Raw genomic sequence first — 16,658 nt, forward strand, 5'->3', positions numbered from 1 at the left:
TTTGCTGATTTTGAAAATCTGGAGCTCCCTGTCCCCAGGATCTGGAGTTATTTTGTTGCCATGTGTTTGCACTACCACCTGGTTAACTCCAAAAAAGACTTGGGTGCCTCTGCCCCATAGAGTTAAAATTATTACCACTTTGGTAGTTGCCTCTGTCAAAGCTCCCCACAGTATTTACCACTTCATCTGTAGTCGAGACCTGACACTCATGCGTTGGATGACCCATTCCTTAAAAATCATAAACATGACTGGCTCTGGACCTTGTCTAAGGTTAACTTTCATATCTCAATGGCCATGGTGTCTGGCTGGACTTGCATTGATGTGTTAGAATCCACTTGATGTATCCCAATCTTTTTCCTTCTCTCGTTATCATCTGCATGCCATTGATTTGTATCTTCAGATAATTTGTTAGAATTGCAACAATCTTCCCAAGAGTTTTCTTCATAAGAGGGCCTCCAACTGCATTGTTTATCGTCCTCCTGCCAGAGGGTGTCAGCCCATCCTAGAAATCTTACAGTTGCATCGACAATTCTACTCCATGATGCTGACATCTTCTCACAATATCCTTAAATCTTTACCATGCTTCAAATACCGTTTCTGTATCTTCCTGCTTGAAGTTATGGATCTCTTTACAAAATTTCCCTATTTTTGCAGCTGACAAATATTTTTCGAGGAACTTCTTTGTCATGTCTTCCCAACTTTGAATTGACCCAGTCGGCAAACTCCGCAACCAGTGCTTAGCATCTTCCCTCAGTAAAAAAGGAAATTTCCTTAAGTAGATAGTATCTTTCGATACCCCGTTGTGCTGGAAGGTATTGATAATCTCATCAAAATTCATCAAATGAGTATTTGGATCTTCGTTGAGTTTGCCTCGAAAGACACAATTGTTCTGAATGGTCTGAAGTAGCCCTTGCTTGATCTCAAAATTATTGGTTGCCATCGGAGGAGGTCACACACTAGATACTTCTTGGTTGTAGACTGGCCTGGCGTAGTCTCCCACTGATCATCCAGGCCTGGGCATACTATTTTCAAATTCATTTTCAAGCAGTGGTCGGTTCAGGTTGAATCTTCGTCCTTCGTTCCCGTCAACCGTTTCATCAGCTCTAAAAACTACTTCAACAACTGCCTATGCGGCTGCTTCCTGTTAGGCTGCTTCCCGTGCAGCCAAATCAACTACCTCCTCACCATTTCTCAGTTGTTGCAAGTGTTTTTCCAACTATGCTTTGTAGTTTATTACTTCTTTTGAAAAAGATCGAGTCATACACCAACAAACTTAACCTGTTGCCTGCACACGGAAGATAAAAACATGAATAGAAAAATAAAATTGATTCCTGAATTAGCATCAAAGATTGCATTTCCCAGACAACGCCGCCAAAATTTGATGAGCGCAAAACACAACACGAAACTAATGCTCCTAGCCAAAGATAGTATAGTTATGATTATCCTCTTCACAAGGATTGGATTTAAACAATGTTCAAGTAATTTCTAGCCTAACTCTATTCAGGATGATTAACACGTTGGTTGGGATGATTAATAACTAAAATTAACTATGAAACTAAAACAATTAACAATTGATCAATGGAAGACAAGAGTTGAGAAACACTAAAACATCAATGAGAGAAATAAGGGTCGTGACAGGATAGGTGCAAGATAGCTATTTGGGATCAAACTCTAGTTCAATTCACTCTAATGTTCTAATGATTCTCACGAATTCACTCGATGATTAGTTCAAACGTGTAGTCAAGACTCCTCTCTCAATTAAATCTTAACTCGACGAGGCGAACTAATATAAGCACTATAAAAATATGCAAGCATGAGTTAATGGATTGGTCTTTAGGAAAACGTCTCTCGAATATTTTCCTAACTCGAGTTAATCATCAATTCAACAAGCGCATTCGATTACTTAAGAGAATCACTGAATTAAACCAAACAAAATAATGCAAGTTAATCACCACAATATTCCTTTTTCAATTAAATAAACTGGCGAATAAAGTTGCAAATAATTCAAAGCTCCATAAACAAATTTAAGCAAAGAACCAGAGTTAAAATCCACAAATATCTATCAAAACAATATATCCATCAAACCCTAACGTTACAATTCAAAACTCCCATATTCAATTGATGGAAAGATGATGAAATCTTATGTTTTGTAGCCTCCAATGCTCTGCAAAAGCTTCTCAGGTCAAAAATCCTCTATAAATCATGTTTTTGATGTATTTATACCATGTAGGAATGGGCCCGGACGAAACTATCTTTTTCAAGCCAAAGTGGGACAATTGGACTACAAAAATAGATTGGCGCGGTGTGCCATGCGCCACATCAGTGAGGATTTACAGAAAGTTGATTTTTTTCACTCTGCGGGAATTTTGCCCTAGCGCGGCGCGATAGTGCATTTTTCTCAGAGTAATCTTTTTTTCTCACTTTTCTACATCCAAACTTGGTCCTCGTCTGTCATGACCCGATATCTAACCAAGTCGTAACCGACACTCAGTGCCTTAACTTGACCGAGCGAACCATCTTGGCTTTTCTATTCTATTCTATTTCTGTTATGCAATGCATCTCAACACAATTCGATATAATTTAAAGTAAATACTTTTATGAATCTTCAAATGAAATAATATTCTTGAAAGAGATTCATTATGCTATCTTGAATACATTGAAAAACAAATGTAATGCAAAGTGGACAAGCATGACTCTGTTCTGACTCTAGCTATGAAGCCTCTAAGAAATACTGAAATAATAAGACAAAATTTTGGAATCAACGAACTCCACGAACTAAAATGGAGCTCACCAAATCTTCTGGTAATGGGAGGAGAATATCCTAGCTCGTAACCTGCTTGCCTGCAAAATCTGTGCCTACATTGACATAGGTCAACGTAGGTTCTCATGTAGAGAATGTCTGTAAACCACAGCGGTACTCAGTAAGTAAAGCAATCCTCCCACTAAAGCTGGAACGAGACTCTGAAAGAAGTATGTATGCGTGATATAAGAAAATTCTAAAAGCTTCTGGTAAAATGTTAAAACAGACAACTCATATGTCTGTTGTAAAATTCTTCTTGATATCATTTATGAAAATTCTCTTTCTTTTGTTTTCTCCTCTTTTCTGAAAAAAATATAAAATTCAAATAAATACATATATAAACTTTCTCAGAACAGTTCTTGTAAATTTTCTAAAACATTTTCTTTTCTTTTCTTTTCGCGGAGTTCCATTGATTCTGACATTCTTTCCCAGCCTGATCGCTTGGACCCCATTCCTATGGTGCCTCACAGTTCAAGGTTCTAGCATGCTCGCGTTCTTGTGCCTTACCAGGGAACTTCTATCATAGTGCCCGAACCAACGATACCCTAATCTCCTACTTTGGCACGAGTAGTTTCAGGGTAACCTAAACCACCAGAGGCTATGAACCCTTCTCAGAGATTTAAGGAAACTCCCAAACTGTTCTTCTAAGTGATTCATGCATCACAAAATTTAAAACAATGATATGTCTTCATAGTTTTCATCAAAACAGTTCCATAGAATCATGTAAAAGAACTTTTCAATACAGTCTATACATTAAAGAAACATATGCAAGTCATGAATGCATGAGACATGATTTATGGAACAATATACTATTCTTGAGTTATTAACCATATAATTATCTAAGATCTTTTCTACAATTCTAATGGATAATGTGAGTCCACTCGTTCCATTCAGAGTCCACATTAACACCATATACAGTCTAACAATAACTTATGACATGATCTTTGTGAGAAGATAACTTTAGTAAAAGCATTATCTCTACTCACCTTGATTTCTTGCTTTTGAATACCTTCATTTTCACCAATCCAATGGGTTCAACTCACTGTACAAATCTATACATAGTTAATTTAATGATCAATACTAGAAGTTCCAATATTTCCAAAATATAGAAACCCTAGGTTTGATTCATCTCTCCTTCTAGGGTTCACCGTTTATCTAAGTTCTTGTAGTAGTTTTTAGGAACAAATATCAACCATAAACCTCTCTAACAATTGTTGTTGAAAGCGGTTACAAACTTACCTTGAATCGTGAAATCCGAGGTTAGTGGAGAGACATTGTTCTTGAGTTCTTGTTGAGAATCTAACGATTTTGAGATGGAATATTGTTAGAATCGATGTTTGGGAGTAGTATTCTAATGCTAATCGCATTGAAAACTCACCCTAGGTAGTATGAAAACCCTTGGATGACTTGAGGATGAGAGGGGTGGTTTAATCTTTAAAGAATAAAGCTAGTTTTCTCTCTCCCTGACCCTTTTATTTCAATTTCACGCCTTTGGCATCACGGTCCGCGCCTAGCACCAGCTAAAACACCCCAAAATTTTTACTTCTGACTTTGGCGTTTTGATTCGCGCCTGGTGCCTTCCAGGCGCCCAAAATGTGGCCCATTTTTCTGGCAGGATAGTCTTCAGTAAAACGCCTATAACCTTTTATAGGAATATCGAAACGCCGAACGGTTTGAAGTGTTAGAAACTCAACTTCAAGGGCTTTATTTTGATATATAACTAAATTTTAATTCATTATATATTGATAGATATGCTCATTGAAACTTAGGTCATGTGCAGCTAAGGTCGTGTTCATCCCTTAAGTATCTCCAATGTGTTCCAATTTACTCATCTCCTCTTATAACCATCCATTTAGCCTTATAAACTTAAGATTTATGTATTTTATACCTTCATATCTTTTCACACACCTTTGTTTCCATCATAGAGCTTGAGCGAGAACATAATACTTAGCAAAAGTTTTCCGGGGCTTTACTTTCTTCCCCCCTTATATGACATTCGTCCTCGAATGTCGAATGAGTCACTTAAAGTTAAAACTCCTACCGTTAGCTCTCTGTCTCTTTTGCATAGTTTACCTAAAATGCAAAATTTTGCCAACACCTTAAATTTCTTATAATTTCTATAATGCCTCCTTTGGAACTAGAGCAACCACAACATTTTCAACATGTCAAATCTCAATCATTTATATACCATAAAGCTATCCAACTACAACCCAAAATCCAGGCCACTCATGATCATACACAGCTATCAAAACTTCTACATATATAGGTTGGAAAACTTTTCGAAACTTGAAACAGTTACATGCCTCTTCCTCAAATCAATGATGGTACTTTTTTTCAAGTCCTCTTCGGCTTCCCATGTAGCCTTTTCTAAGCCTTTCTTTTGTCTATAATCTTCTGAGGGTAACATAGAGCATGACTTTATGTATATAGATCTTTTGTGACCTTTAAGAGAAACTATATAATATTTAAACCAATGTAAGTTCCCTTGTATATCGTATGAAGCTACATACAAATAAAAATTTCACAATAACCTCTCTCATTTGTGATTCAACCTCTATGCTCGAATTAGCCACCTTTACTATTTTGGTTTGCGACATGACTCATTATTCCACTTCTCTTCTAATTCTTTCATCATGAGAAGATACATATAGGTTGGGAAATTCACCCAGCATCATAGGTCTACTCATAAAAATCATAAGAACTAAAAGTTACCTCAGAAACATGACTCATATTTAGGCACTTCTTTCTTGCCTTTTTCTTTCTGACAAAAGGTTTAGGGATATTGAGACATCACCCCCTTTTCTTCTCAGAGTAGATTTACTTTCTTTATTGATCACACATTTATAATATACCATATTTTTCACAACCTCAAATCTCAGGATTCCATTCTTCCACATAGGTCTGTTGCTGGCCTTTAATCGTTTATATCTAACATTCCTTTTATCCATTTTGTATCTTAGGATACCAATTATCTTATGAGGTTCACTATATCAATTTAGCGACTCGGACCTCTACCCACTTGATCGTTACAAATAGAACTACTTCTGAACCTGTGACAATATCTAACTTTGTGAGTTACCTATTCTATAGATAGGCTATTATCCACCTCCATATGGCTTGTGACAACTGGTGACACATAAACTCTAGAACATCCATGTATTTTCTTCATCTTTTCTAATTTCTTGAAATCACCCAAAACATGGTGGTGCTCTTCTACTAATCTTAGGATTAATCCACTGCATGATAGACATATGTGAGAATGCGTCATCACATAGCTTAGGCGCACCAGCATACTCAGTGCTATTGTAGCCTCTTGCGCTATTAACACTTCAAGGACTCCACCCCTTGGTCTTGATCTATATGTGCGCTCATTTTTTCTATGGCATTCCTCATCTGGCTCTCTTAATTCCTTGATACACTCTAATCTACCACAGCTTCCGTGGTGCCTTTATCTTACTTTTGGTATTTCACTCGCATTATACAAGCACCATTAAAATCCGTGTACATACTTGGACCTGCCATTTACTGCGATGATGGTTTCCTAACCAACGATACATAATTTTGGCTTTGACTCGTAAGAGAGGATGTAACTTCATTCCCTAGTATGAGTCTATGGTCCTGATACCATAAATATTGTAATTATACGGACTTACTATCTATTTGTTTCTCAGATGGATGAGATCTTTTCGTTGGGCCAATCTCATACTAATTTTTTTTTTACTTATCACGATTAACCTTTGAAAGGGTTGGGCTTGTTTTTTTGCCCTTCTGTCTGATTCATAGGATTCTTCCTTAATTGCAGATGTTTCACTTTAGTAACCTAGTAATCAATCAATATTCTCGTAAGGAGATATGTTCTTTCATGCATCCCTCTTCTTGGAGCAAATTATCCACCATTTACTTTGATACTTACCTCGTATATAGGTTTTTTGAGTACTAACCGTTGGTCTAGATTTATCTTAATATCATCAACATCTCTTTAAATGTGCTTTCACACGCATTTAATCCTTCCATAATATCCAAGACTTCCCCGATTTAATACTTTATGGATGACCCCCTTCTCGATTCACTATTGCATCTCTTAATACCACTAGTTAGTCATGATCTCATCTATGGGCTTATTTTCTGCTAGTTATCTATCTCTTTTATATACCTTCTCATTTCATCGTCTAGCTCGTGTAATACCTAACACCTGACCACTTATTTGATCAATTAGCTCACTCATCCTGGACCTTCTTGGTTCTTATTGCATCCGAACTTTATGGCACTAGAAAACTACTAATCTTTTGCGTAAACATCATGTACCACCCAATTTATTGCATTAGGTTGCACACTTCACATGCAAATCTCCTTGAAACCATTTCTTGTAATATTTTGTTCTATTTTGAGTCACATTTAGCCGATTTTGAAAAAGTGAGGCTCTTCGAGGAACTCATATGCCAACTCTCAAAATTTACTCTGCTTGTGTGCACCATAAAAAATATATTTTTATGCAATCTTATCCCTATTTGATATCATACATTCACGAAATTTCTTTGGGTTTCTCGAAACTAAACTTCTAGCACGAAGGCTAACATTTCTGATGTCTTTCCCCTTAGGGCTTGACTTTTCTGAATCTTTTTGCGATACTATGGCACCTTAGCCAGGCTGAACATCTATCTTATTAAAATACATAAATATCAAACATTCTCATTATGTTTATGCATGCCTACTATAAATTTTGGGCTTAGCTCGTTGACATGCGATTATTCTCAAGCTCAACCTTAAATCATACTAAGCGTCGCTAACGACGATCAAAATATTATATATTTGAGATTCAAGTCACCTCATAACATATCTCTGAATATTTCATAACTATGCTAGCTTCAAAATGTATCGGTATCACTTTAAGAACTATAGGGCCTTAAGCCAACACATCACTCTCGTATCTTATTGGAAGTAAATTCTTCACTTCATCCCATTGTCTATAGAATTCATTCTCTCCATAATGTAAGGATGACTTTCCGTGTTTTGTGACTTTTCTTTTCCCTTAAGAGGACGCCTTGTAATATATATTTCCCCTCTCTTCTATCTCCTCTTTTTCTTTGGTACTCATAACTAGGCATCGTATCTTCAAAGAGTTTGGTGGTTCGCCTCATGGTGGTAATTTATCTCAACTTTGAATCTCGAGGACATGTCTTTTTGTACTTCTTAAACTCTAGTAGACCATGCATGTGTTTCAAAAGATCTATTCATTGTGTTACTCATAGGTTCTCATAAAAACAATAAACTTCTTGTTTCTTCTTATCATCTTCATCATCTAGAGGATATTCTTTGATAGGAGCCACAAAGTACTTACTGCAACTACCATAGGTTTTACTCTTACCCCTGCACATAACTTATTAGCCTCGTTGTTTTGAACAAAAATTTGATCTCAACTCTAGGATGCAAATCCTAATATGTCTTTCTTCTACCTAATCTCTTCATGTTAACAGTGGCCTATACCATGACTGACCTTCTTGGTATCTAAATTAAATCTGGACATAGCTTAGGGATATAGTCTTTCGTCGTGTTACTACTAACATTACTAGCACCAACTCCTCGTGAGTTACATGACAACTCTAACCTTATTGAAGATATCATCATCTCATCTCTTCAGTACAAAGTTTTTGGCATATTTATGATAGCTCTAATTTGTTACAGTCTTCAATCAGGTCATCTCAGTCTTACCTCATTCTCCCTTTCGGGGTTACTTTTCTTGGTCAGCTCCCGACTTAGCCTTCATTCTCATTTATAGACGGCGACGTGTCGCTAGCTTTTCTTCTTAAAGTCTCTAATCGAATCGGTATGTTAATCATTCTATTGAACGACGGAAATAGAAGTATGATTCTCAATTTAAGATTTAACGCACGATCTAGACAAAGGAAGAATGGAGTACTTTTCTTAAATGTTTGTGGACCCTCGTTTATAGAAGTGGGGCCCTCACACAATAAATGAGACTCCATTGACACGGCTTTATAGACCCCTAAGACTCTCTGAACCTTTGCCTCTGATACCAAGTTTGTCATGACCCGATATCTAACCAAGTCATAACCGGCACTCGATGCCTTAACTTGACCAAGCGAACCATCTTGGATTTTCTATTTTGTTCTATTTATATTATGCAATGCATCTCAACACAATTTGATATGATTTAAAGTAAATACTTTTCTGAATCTTCAAATGAAATAATATACTGAAAAGAAATTCATTCTGATATCTTCAATACATTGAAAACAAATGTAATGCAAAGTGGACACCCATGACTCTGTTCTGAATCTATCTATGAAGCCTCTAAGAAATACTGAAATAATAAATTCTGGAATCAACGAACTCCATGAACTAAAATGGAGCTCACCAAATCTTCTGGTAATGGGAGGAGAATATCCTAGCTCGTGTCCTGCTTACCCGCAAAATCTGTGCCTACATTGACATTGGTCAATGTAGGTTCCCATGAAGAGAACGTCATTACACCATATCGGTACTTAGTAAGTAAAGTAATATTCCAACTAAAGCTGGAACGAGACTCTGAAAGAAGTATGTATGCATAATATATGAAAATACAAAAAGCTTCTTGAAAAGAGTTGAAACAGACAACTCATATGTCTGTTGTAAAATTCTTCTTAATATCATTCACGAAAATTCTCTTTCTTTTCTTTTCTCCTCTTTTCTGAAAAAAATACAAAATTCAAATAAATACATATATAACTTTCTCAGAACAATTCTTGTAAATTTTCTAAAACATTTTCTTTTCTTTTCTTTTCTGGGGAGTTCCATTGATTCTAACATTCTTTCTGATTCTGATTCTGATTCTGATTCTAAAAATGTCACCATATGATCGGCATAGTGGACGATCCCAGCCTTATCACCTGGACCCCATTCCTGTGGTGCCTCACAGTTCAAGGTTCTAGCATGCTCGCGTTCTTGTGCCTTACCAGGGCACTTCTATCATAGTGCCCGAACCAACGGTACACTAATCTCCTGTTCTAGCACGAGTAGTTTCAGGGTAACATAAACCGCTAGAGGCTATGAACCCTTCTCAAAGATCTAAGAAAACTCCCAAAATGTTCTTCTGAGTGATTCTTGCATCACTAAATTTAAAACAATGATATATCTTCATAGTTCTCATCAAAACAGTTCCATAAAATCATGTAAAAGAACTTTTCAATACAGTCTATACGTTAAAGAAACATATGCAAAAGTCATGGATGCATGAGACATGATTTATGGAACAATAGACTATTCTTGAGTTATTAACCATAAAATCATCTAAGATCTTTTCTACCATTCTAATGGATAATGTGAGTCCAATCATTCCATTCAGATCCCACATTAACACCCTATACAGTCTAACAATAACATATGGCATGATATTTGTGAGAAGACAACTTTAGTAAAAGCATTGTTCAACTCACTATACAAATCTATACATAGTTAATTTAAAGATCAATACTAGAAGTTCAAAGATTTCCATAATATAGAAACCCTAGGTTTGATTCTTCTCTCCTTCTAGGGTTCAACGTTAATCTAAGTTCTTGTAGTAGTTTCTAGGAACAAATATCAACCATAAACCTCTCTAACAATTGTGGTTGCAAGCGGCTACGAAACTTACCTTGAATAGTAAAATCCTAGGTTAGTGGAGAGACCTTGTTCTTGAGTTCTTGTTGACAATTTGGTGATTTTGAGATGAAATATTGTTATAATAGATGTTTGGGAGTAGTATTCTAACGCTAATCGCATTGAAAACGCACCTTAGGTAGTATGAAAACCCTTGGATGACTTCTTGAGGATGAGGGGGGTTAATCTGTAAAGAATGAGGCTATTTTTCTCTCTCCCGTCCCTTTTATTTCAATTTCACGCCTTCGGCGTTACAGTCCACGCCCAGCACCAACTAAAACGCCCCAAAAATTTTACTTCTGACTTTGGCATTTTTATTCACACCTGGCGCCCACCGGGCGCCCAAAACGTGGCCCATTTTTCTGACAAGATAGTCTTAGTAAAACGCCTATAACTTTTTATCGGAATATCGAAACGACGAACGGTTTGATGTGTTTGAAACTAGACTTCAAGGGATTTATTTTGATATATAACTCAAATTTCAATTCATTATATATAGATAGATATGCTCATTGAAACTTAGGTCATGTGCTGCTAAGGTCATGTTCATCCCTTAAACATCTCCAATGTGTTCCAATTTACTCCTCTCCTCTTATAACCATTCATTTAACCATATATACATAGGATTTATGTATTTAAGTACATAATACTTAGCAAAAAAAAATTGGGGCTTTACATCGACCCTGAACGTGATCCCGACTTAATTTCTTGGGCTTCTACTCAGACTTCAAAGCTCCAAATTTACTTTTTCACTCGAAATCATATCCTACATAACATAATACACGTAATAAATACAAAGTACTACAATTAGGCACAAATACAATCAAAGTGTAGTAATTAGAGTGCGAAATATAGTTAAAAATATGAGTTCCTATCCTACCATCACAAACAAAGCTTATGAACCAACTTAAGTATAAAACTTGTCTGTTTTTAATGTTATGTCAAAATGGATTTAAATTAGCTGTTTAGGTTGAGAATTCGAGCCTAACAACTTATTTTGATGGTTGTTACCAATTGTATTGTATCGTATTGTTACTTATATATGATGTTTGTTTTGATTATTACTTAAATTTTATTATATTGTATCGTTAAATCCGTCGTTACATAACGACGGTAAAGTTATGTAACGACGATAAATATTTTTGCGTCTGAGTACGGGTAAAATCAGGGATAAAGTTACCCCCGATATTTTGTTGAGAAACGAGGAACAACATTACTCGTCACTAGCTCGAGTAAGGCCGAGGGTTCTCGCAGATTGTAAATAGGAGCGTACAGATGATGCGTTAGGAATCGAGCATGGCCGAACCCGGAGAGATCCCAGCTCGAGCAATACGAAGAACCGAGGGTAAAAGGAAGAAACGGTTAAAGAATACAAATGGAGAGCTGAAAGATCCGCAATCAACCGGATATTACGGCGCGGATCACGCTCAATATTAGCTGTAGATCGTGTTATCATGACAGAAAAGAAGTAAAGGATTTTTACCTTATTTAGACTTGTGCGGGGCTAAACTCCCCTACTATATAAGAGGAAGAACCTTTTCATTTTTTGGGTTAGTGTTTGCACGCATATCAAAGAAATAAAGTTTACTTTTGCCCTTTAGTAATTATTCAAGTGTTCTTCAGTTGTTCATCCATCTAGTTGCGACCGAGCTCCATTATAAAGGCTTTGTTGGGACCGGTCCTTAGCATTTGAATGTAACGCCATGCTTAATTATTCTGTCACATTTAGTATGATCGTTTTGCCTTTTTTTTTAATTCAATTAATCATTGTTCTTTGATCATTCATATTAAATGAGACTACGTGTCCTTTAAACCAAATACAAATTCAATTGTAATCTTTTTTAAGGGTAAACAGCTTGGCACCCACCGTGGGTGCTAAGGATAATAGTGGTGATTTAATACGAATTTTTATAACACACTCTATTTTACGCTTTTTCCTTGAAGTTTGATTTCAGGATTACTCAATATGTCAAACTCCCAATATGCTCACTTAAGTGTTGACGATGAATCAGGCCACCACGGTGAAAATATCAATATGGTGCCAAGCAACAGCATAACCCCTGTCGACCTTAATGGTGTTCCGATCGCTGACCCAGTCGATGCCAATTCCTAGGTTGCTATCAACATCAACCAACCGACTGATCCATTAATAACATTCACGGGGCATCACGCCCATCGGTTCGCGAGGCGCCCGAAGGGGAAGATGATGAGTTAGCCTACGTTTGATTTTTGATATCCAACAAGTTGCAATCGCACAAATACATAGTCACAATCATGCACACAGCATGGCCGAACCCAAACAGGTTGGAGAAGACGCTTAGAGGGAAGAACGGACTGTCACAGAACCCGACAGCTCTAGACCTGGGAAAAGTTTCGAGGTAATGAAAATGCTTGAAGCACGAACAAAATGGGTGGAATCCAGAAAAAAGAAGATAGAGACAAATGATAAGAAACTGAAATCTTACAATATTGAAGGGACTGGATTCCAAAAAATTCATTCAGAAGCTTCCCTCCCACCCCCCGAGCACAACACCAAAGCCAATTCCAAAAAGGTTCTAAATGCCCGACATTTACAACTATAACGGGACTACAGATCCAAAAGAGCATGTGACCTCCTACACCATGTGCGATAAAGGGCAACAACCTCGAGGATGATGAGATCGAGTCGGTATTGCTGAAGAAATTTGGGGAAACCTTATCCAAGGGAGAAATGATATGGTATCATAACTTACCTCCAAATTCTATTGATTCATTTGCTATGCTTGTACATGCCTTCATTAAAGACCATGACGACCCTATTAAAGTCGAGAAGAGGAAATCGAACCATTTCAAAGTCAAGCAAAGGGACAATGAGATGCTTAGGGAATTCGTGTTGAGATTCCAGATGGAAAAAATGGACATGCCCCCAGTAGCAGACGATTAGGCCGTTCAGGCATTTATTCAAGGGCTCAACCCCCAAAGTTCGATTGCATCTACACAATTGAAGCAAAATTTGGTGGAGTACCCAGTGGTTACTTGGGCTGATGTCCACAATAGGTAGCAGTAAAGGATCAAAGTTGAGTACGACCAACTACAGGCTCCCTTGGGATCGGTTTATCCCAATAGAGAAAACAATAAGTCTAAAAGAACAGTATATCAAAAGTCGGGGCCGCCTTGAGACCGATACAACCCTTACAACTCAGATAGAAGAGGAAACGGACCTAGTCGCCATCCGAGCAGGAACGATAGAAGAAATGATCAGCATCTAAGCAATCGAGGGTTTGTGAATAGAAATGGTTTTGACAAATCACCTGGGGTTAGAGATACCCCGAGGCTATCAAAATATAACTTTAACATGGATGCAGAGAGCATAGTGTCAGCCATCGGTCGCATCAAGGAGACCAAGTGGCTAAGGCCACTCAAGTCTGATCCTGCATAGAGGGATCACAATTTGATATGTAAGGATAATGGTACTCACAGGCACAGAACCGAGGTTTGTCGAAAGTTAAGGGAAGAAGTGGCTCTTCTGTTAAACAATGAGCATTTTTGGGAATTTCTAAGCGAGCGAGCCAAAAAAATATTTCAAAAATGGGGACGCCAACAAGCAGATCAACTAGGAACAACATCAACATGTAATAAACATGATTATCGAAGGAGTAGATGTTCAACAAGGATGAATGATAAAAAGCACCATAGTTTCTATCACAAGAGATAAACGAACTCGGGATTATGTCCCGGAAGGGGCCCTCTCATTTAGTGACGAGGAAGCCGAGGGCATCATTCAATCTCACAATGATGCACTGGTGATATCTGTACTTATATATAAATCTCGAGTTAAGTGTGTGTTAATTGATCCAGGTAGTTCGGCCAACATCATCCGATGGAGAGTCGTGGAACAATTGGGGTTGTTGGATCAAATCGTACCAGCAGTTTGGTACTGAATGGGTTCAATATGAAGGGTGAAATCACCCTATCGGTCAACACTGCTGGAACCACCCAAGAGACGAAGTTCTATGTAGTCAATGGGGGATATGAGATATATCGCCTTGTTAGGGAGATCGTGGGTCCCCAGCATGAGAGCGATACCGTCGACCTTGCATCAAGCGTTGAAATTTCCAACCCCATGTGGAATCAAAATGGTCTACGGGGAATAACCGGATGCAAAGGAGATGTTCGCTAGCCAAAGAGAAAGGCACCAAATAACAATCACATGTCTTGGCCCCGACCTGGCCAGAAAAACAGGAGGAACATCCAACGGATGAGGAAGATGACTTTGGGGTCCCAAGATCCTTCGTGGAACCTGATGACACCGATGCCACCAAGTTAACAACCGAGGAACCGGAACATGTCATATTGTTTGAGCACATGCCGGATAGAAAGATATACTTAGGCACAGGATTAACCCCGAGCTTAAGAAAAAACTCATTGATTTTCTGAAAGCTAATGCCGATTGTTTTACCTAGTCCCACTTAGACATGACAGGAATCCCGCCGGAGATAACTACTCACAAATTGAGCTAGGATCCGAACTTCCACCTGATCAAAAAAAAAGAGGAGGCCACGGTCCGAAGTCAAGCACGCAATCATCAAAGACGAAGTATCAAAATGCTTAAAAATATGTTCCATCTGGGAAATCAAATACCTGGATTGGCTAGCTAACATAGTCGTCGTACCTATAAAGGAGAACAAACATAGAATGTCGATTATAAGGACTTGAATAAGGCATACTCAAAGGACTTATTTCCTTTGCCTAACATCGACCGAATGATCGATGCGATAGAAGGGCACGATGCGTTGAGCTTTCTCGATGCCTTTTCTAGGTAAAACCAAATACGAAAGGACCTAGATGACCAAGAGAAAACTTCTTTCATAACTTAGCTCGGCACTTATTATTATAACCTGATGCCATTTGGGTTAAAAAATGTCTGTGCCACGTATCAACGCCTAGTTAATCGAATGTTCGAGGAACAAATAGGGAAATCAATGGAGGTTTATATTAACAATATGTTAGTTAAGTCCGTGCGAACAGAGGACATTTGAAACATATATAGGAAACCTTTGACATAATAAGGGAATACAATATAAAGCTGAACCCTGAGAAGTGTGCCTTCAGAGTCGGCTAGGGCAAGTTCCTCGATTTCATGGTATCGAACCGAGGAATAGAGATCGACCCGGATAAAATAAAGGCCATAGAAGATATCCCATAGTTGACAACATTAAGGCGGTGCAGAGGATGACCAGGCGGATAGCCGCAACTTATTTCCAGGTCATTAGATAAAAGCCACCGATTGTTCTCGCTACTAAAGAAAAGGAGTGACTTCTTTTGGGCCCCAGAGTGCCAAAAGGCTTTGGAAAAACTCAAATAATACTTATCAAGTCCTCCTTTGTTGCACACCTCGAAGGTGAACGAGCAGTTGTACCTTTACTTGCCAGTATCTGAGGTAGCGGTAAGTGGTATCCTGGTTCGGGAAGAAGAAGGTACACAATTTCCTATCTATTATGTTATAGAACCCTAGGTGATGCTGAAATGAGGTATCTATATCTAGAGAAATTAGAGATTGCCTTGTTAAGCGCATCTAGGAAACTAAAACTATACTTTCAATGTCACCCTATATGTGTCTTGGTTGCTACTGTTTGAGAGCGGGTTCGCCGATTTATTGAGGGGCTCAACCCCAATATCATATTAAGCATGGCTCGAAAGATGGATATGGACATTGCATACCAGCAGGTAGTAGGGATTGGTAGGAGATTGGAGGGTATGCTGATCGGGAGAGAGAGGAGAGAGAGGCCTCAAGAGTCTGGCACATATAGTGGTACTCGCGCCCCAGCTACAGCTCATCATGGTAGGCTCTATGTGGGTTACCCCGTTCATTCAGCATTTCCAACCGTCAGCGATGATTTGGCCACTCCTAGGCCCCAGGCTCCCTATTATGCACCGCCAGTATCTAGCGCACCTCCTGCACAGGGTGCTCTTAGCGGTCAGTCCAGGCGATCAGGCCTGAGCTTGTTAGAGCAGCCACGCATTTCGAGATCTTGTTTCGAGTATGGTGACATTCATCATGTGGTGAGGGATTGCCCCAAACTCGGGAGGGGTGCACCTCCACAGGCTAATCAAACTCCGCATATTCCACCGGGTCCTCAGGCTTCTCAGTCCATGGTTGCCGGACCAGTTGCCACCGCATCTGCACAACCAGCTAGAGGTGGAGGTCGAGCAGGTAGAGGTCACCCTAGAGGGGTGATATTAT

The 16,658-nt window shown here is 38.4% G+C and overlaps 1 protein-coding gene across 1 annotated transcript; it reads right to left on the bottom strand.

Annotated features, from left to right (window-relative positions):
* On the bottom strand, positions 279-940 carry LOC109220077. The gene is made up of 2 exons (XM_019384544.1): positions 593-940; positions 279-479 (listed from the first exon to the last, which is right to left on the bottom strand). The coding sequence occupies exons 1-2, from the start codon at positions 938-940 to the stop codon at positions 279-281; spliced, it is 549 nt and encodes a 182-aa protein (XP_019240089.1).

The sequence above is a fragment of the Nicotiana attenuata genome, chromosome 2 (assembly GCF_001879085.1).
Source record: "Nicotiana attenuata strain UT chromosome 2, NIATTr2, whole genome shotgun sequence".
Lineage (NCBI taxonomy): Eukaryota > Viridiplantae > Streptophyta > Magnoliopsida > Solanales > Solanaceae > Nicotiana > Nicotiana attenuata.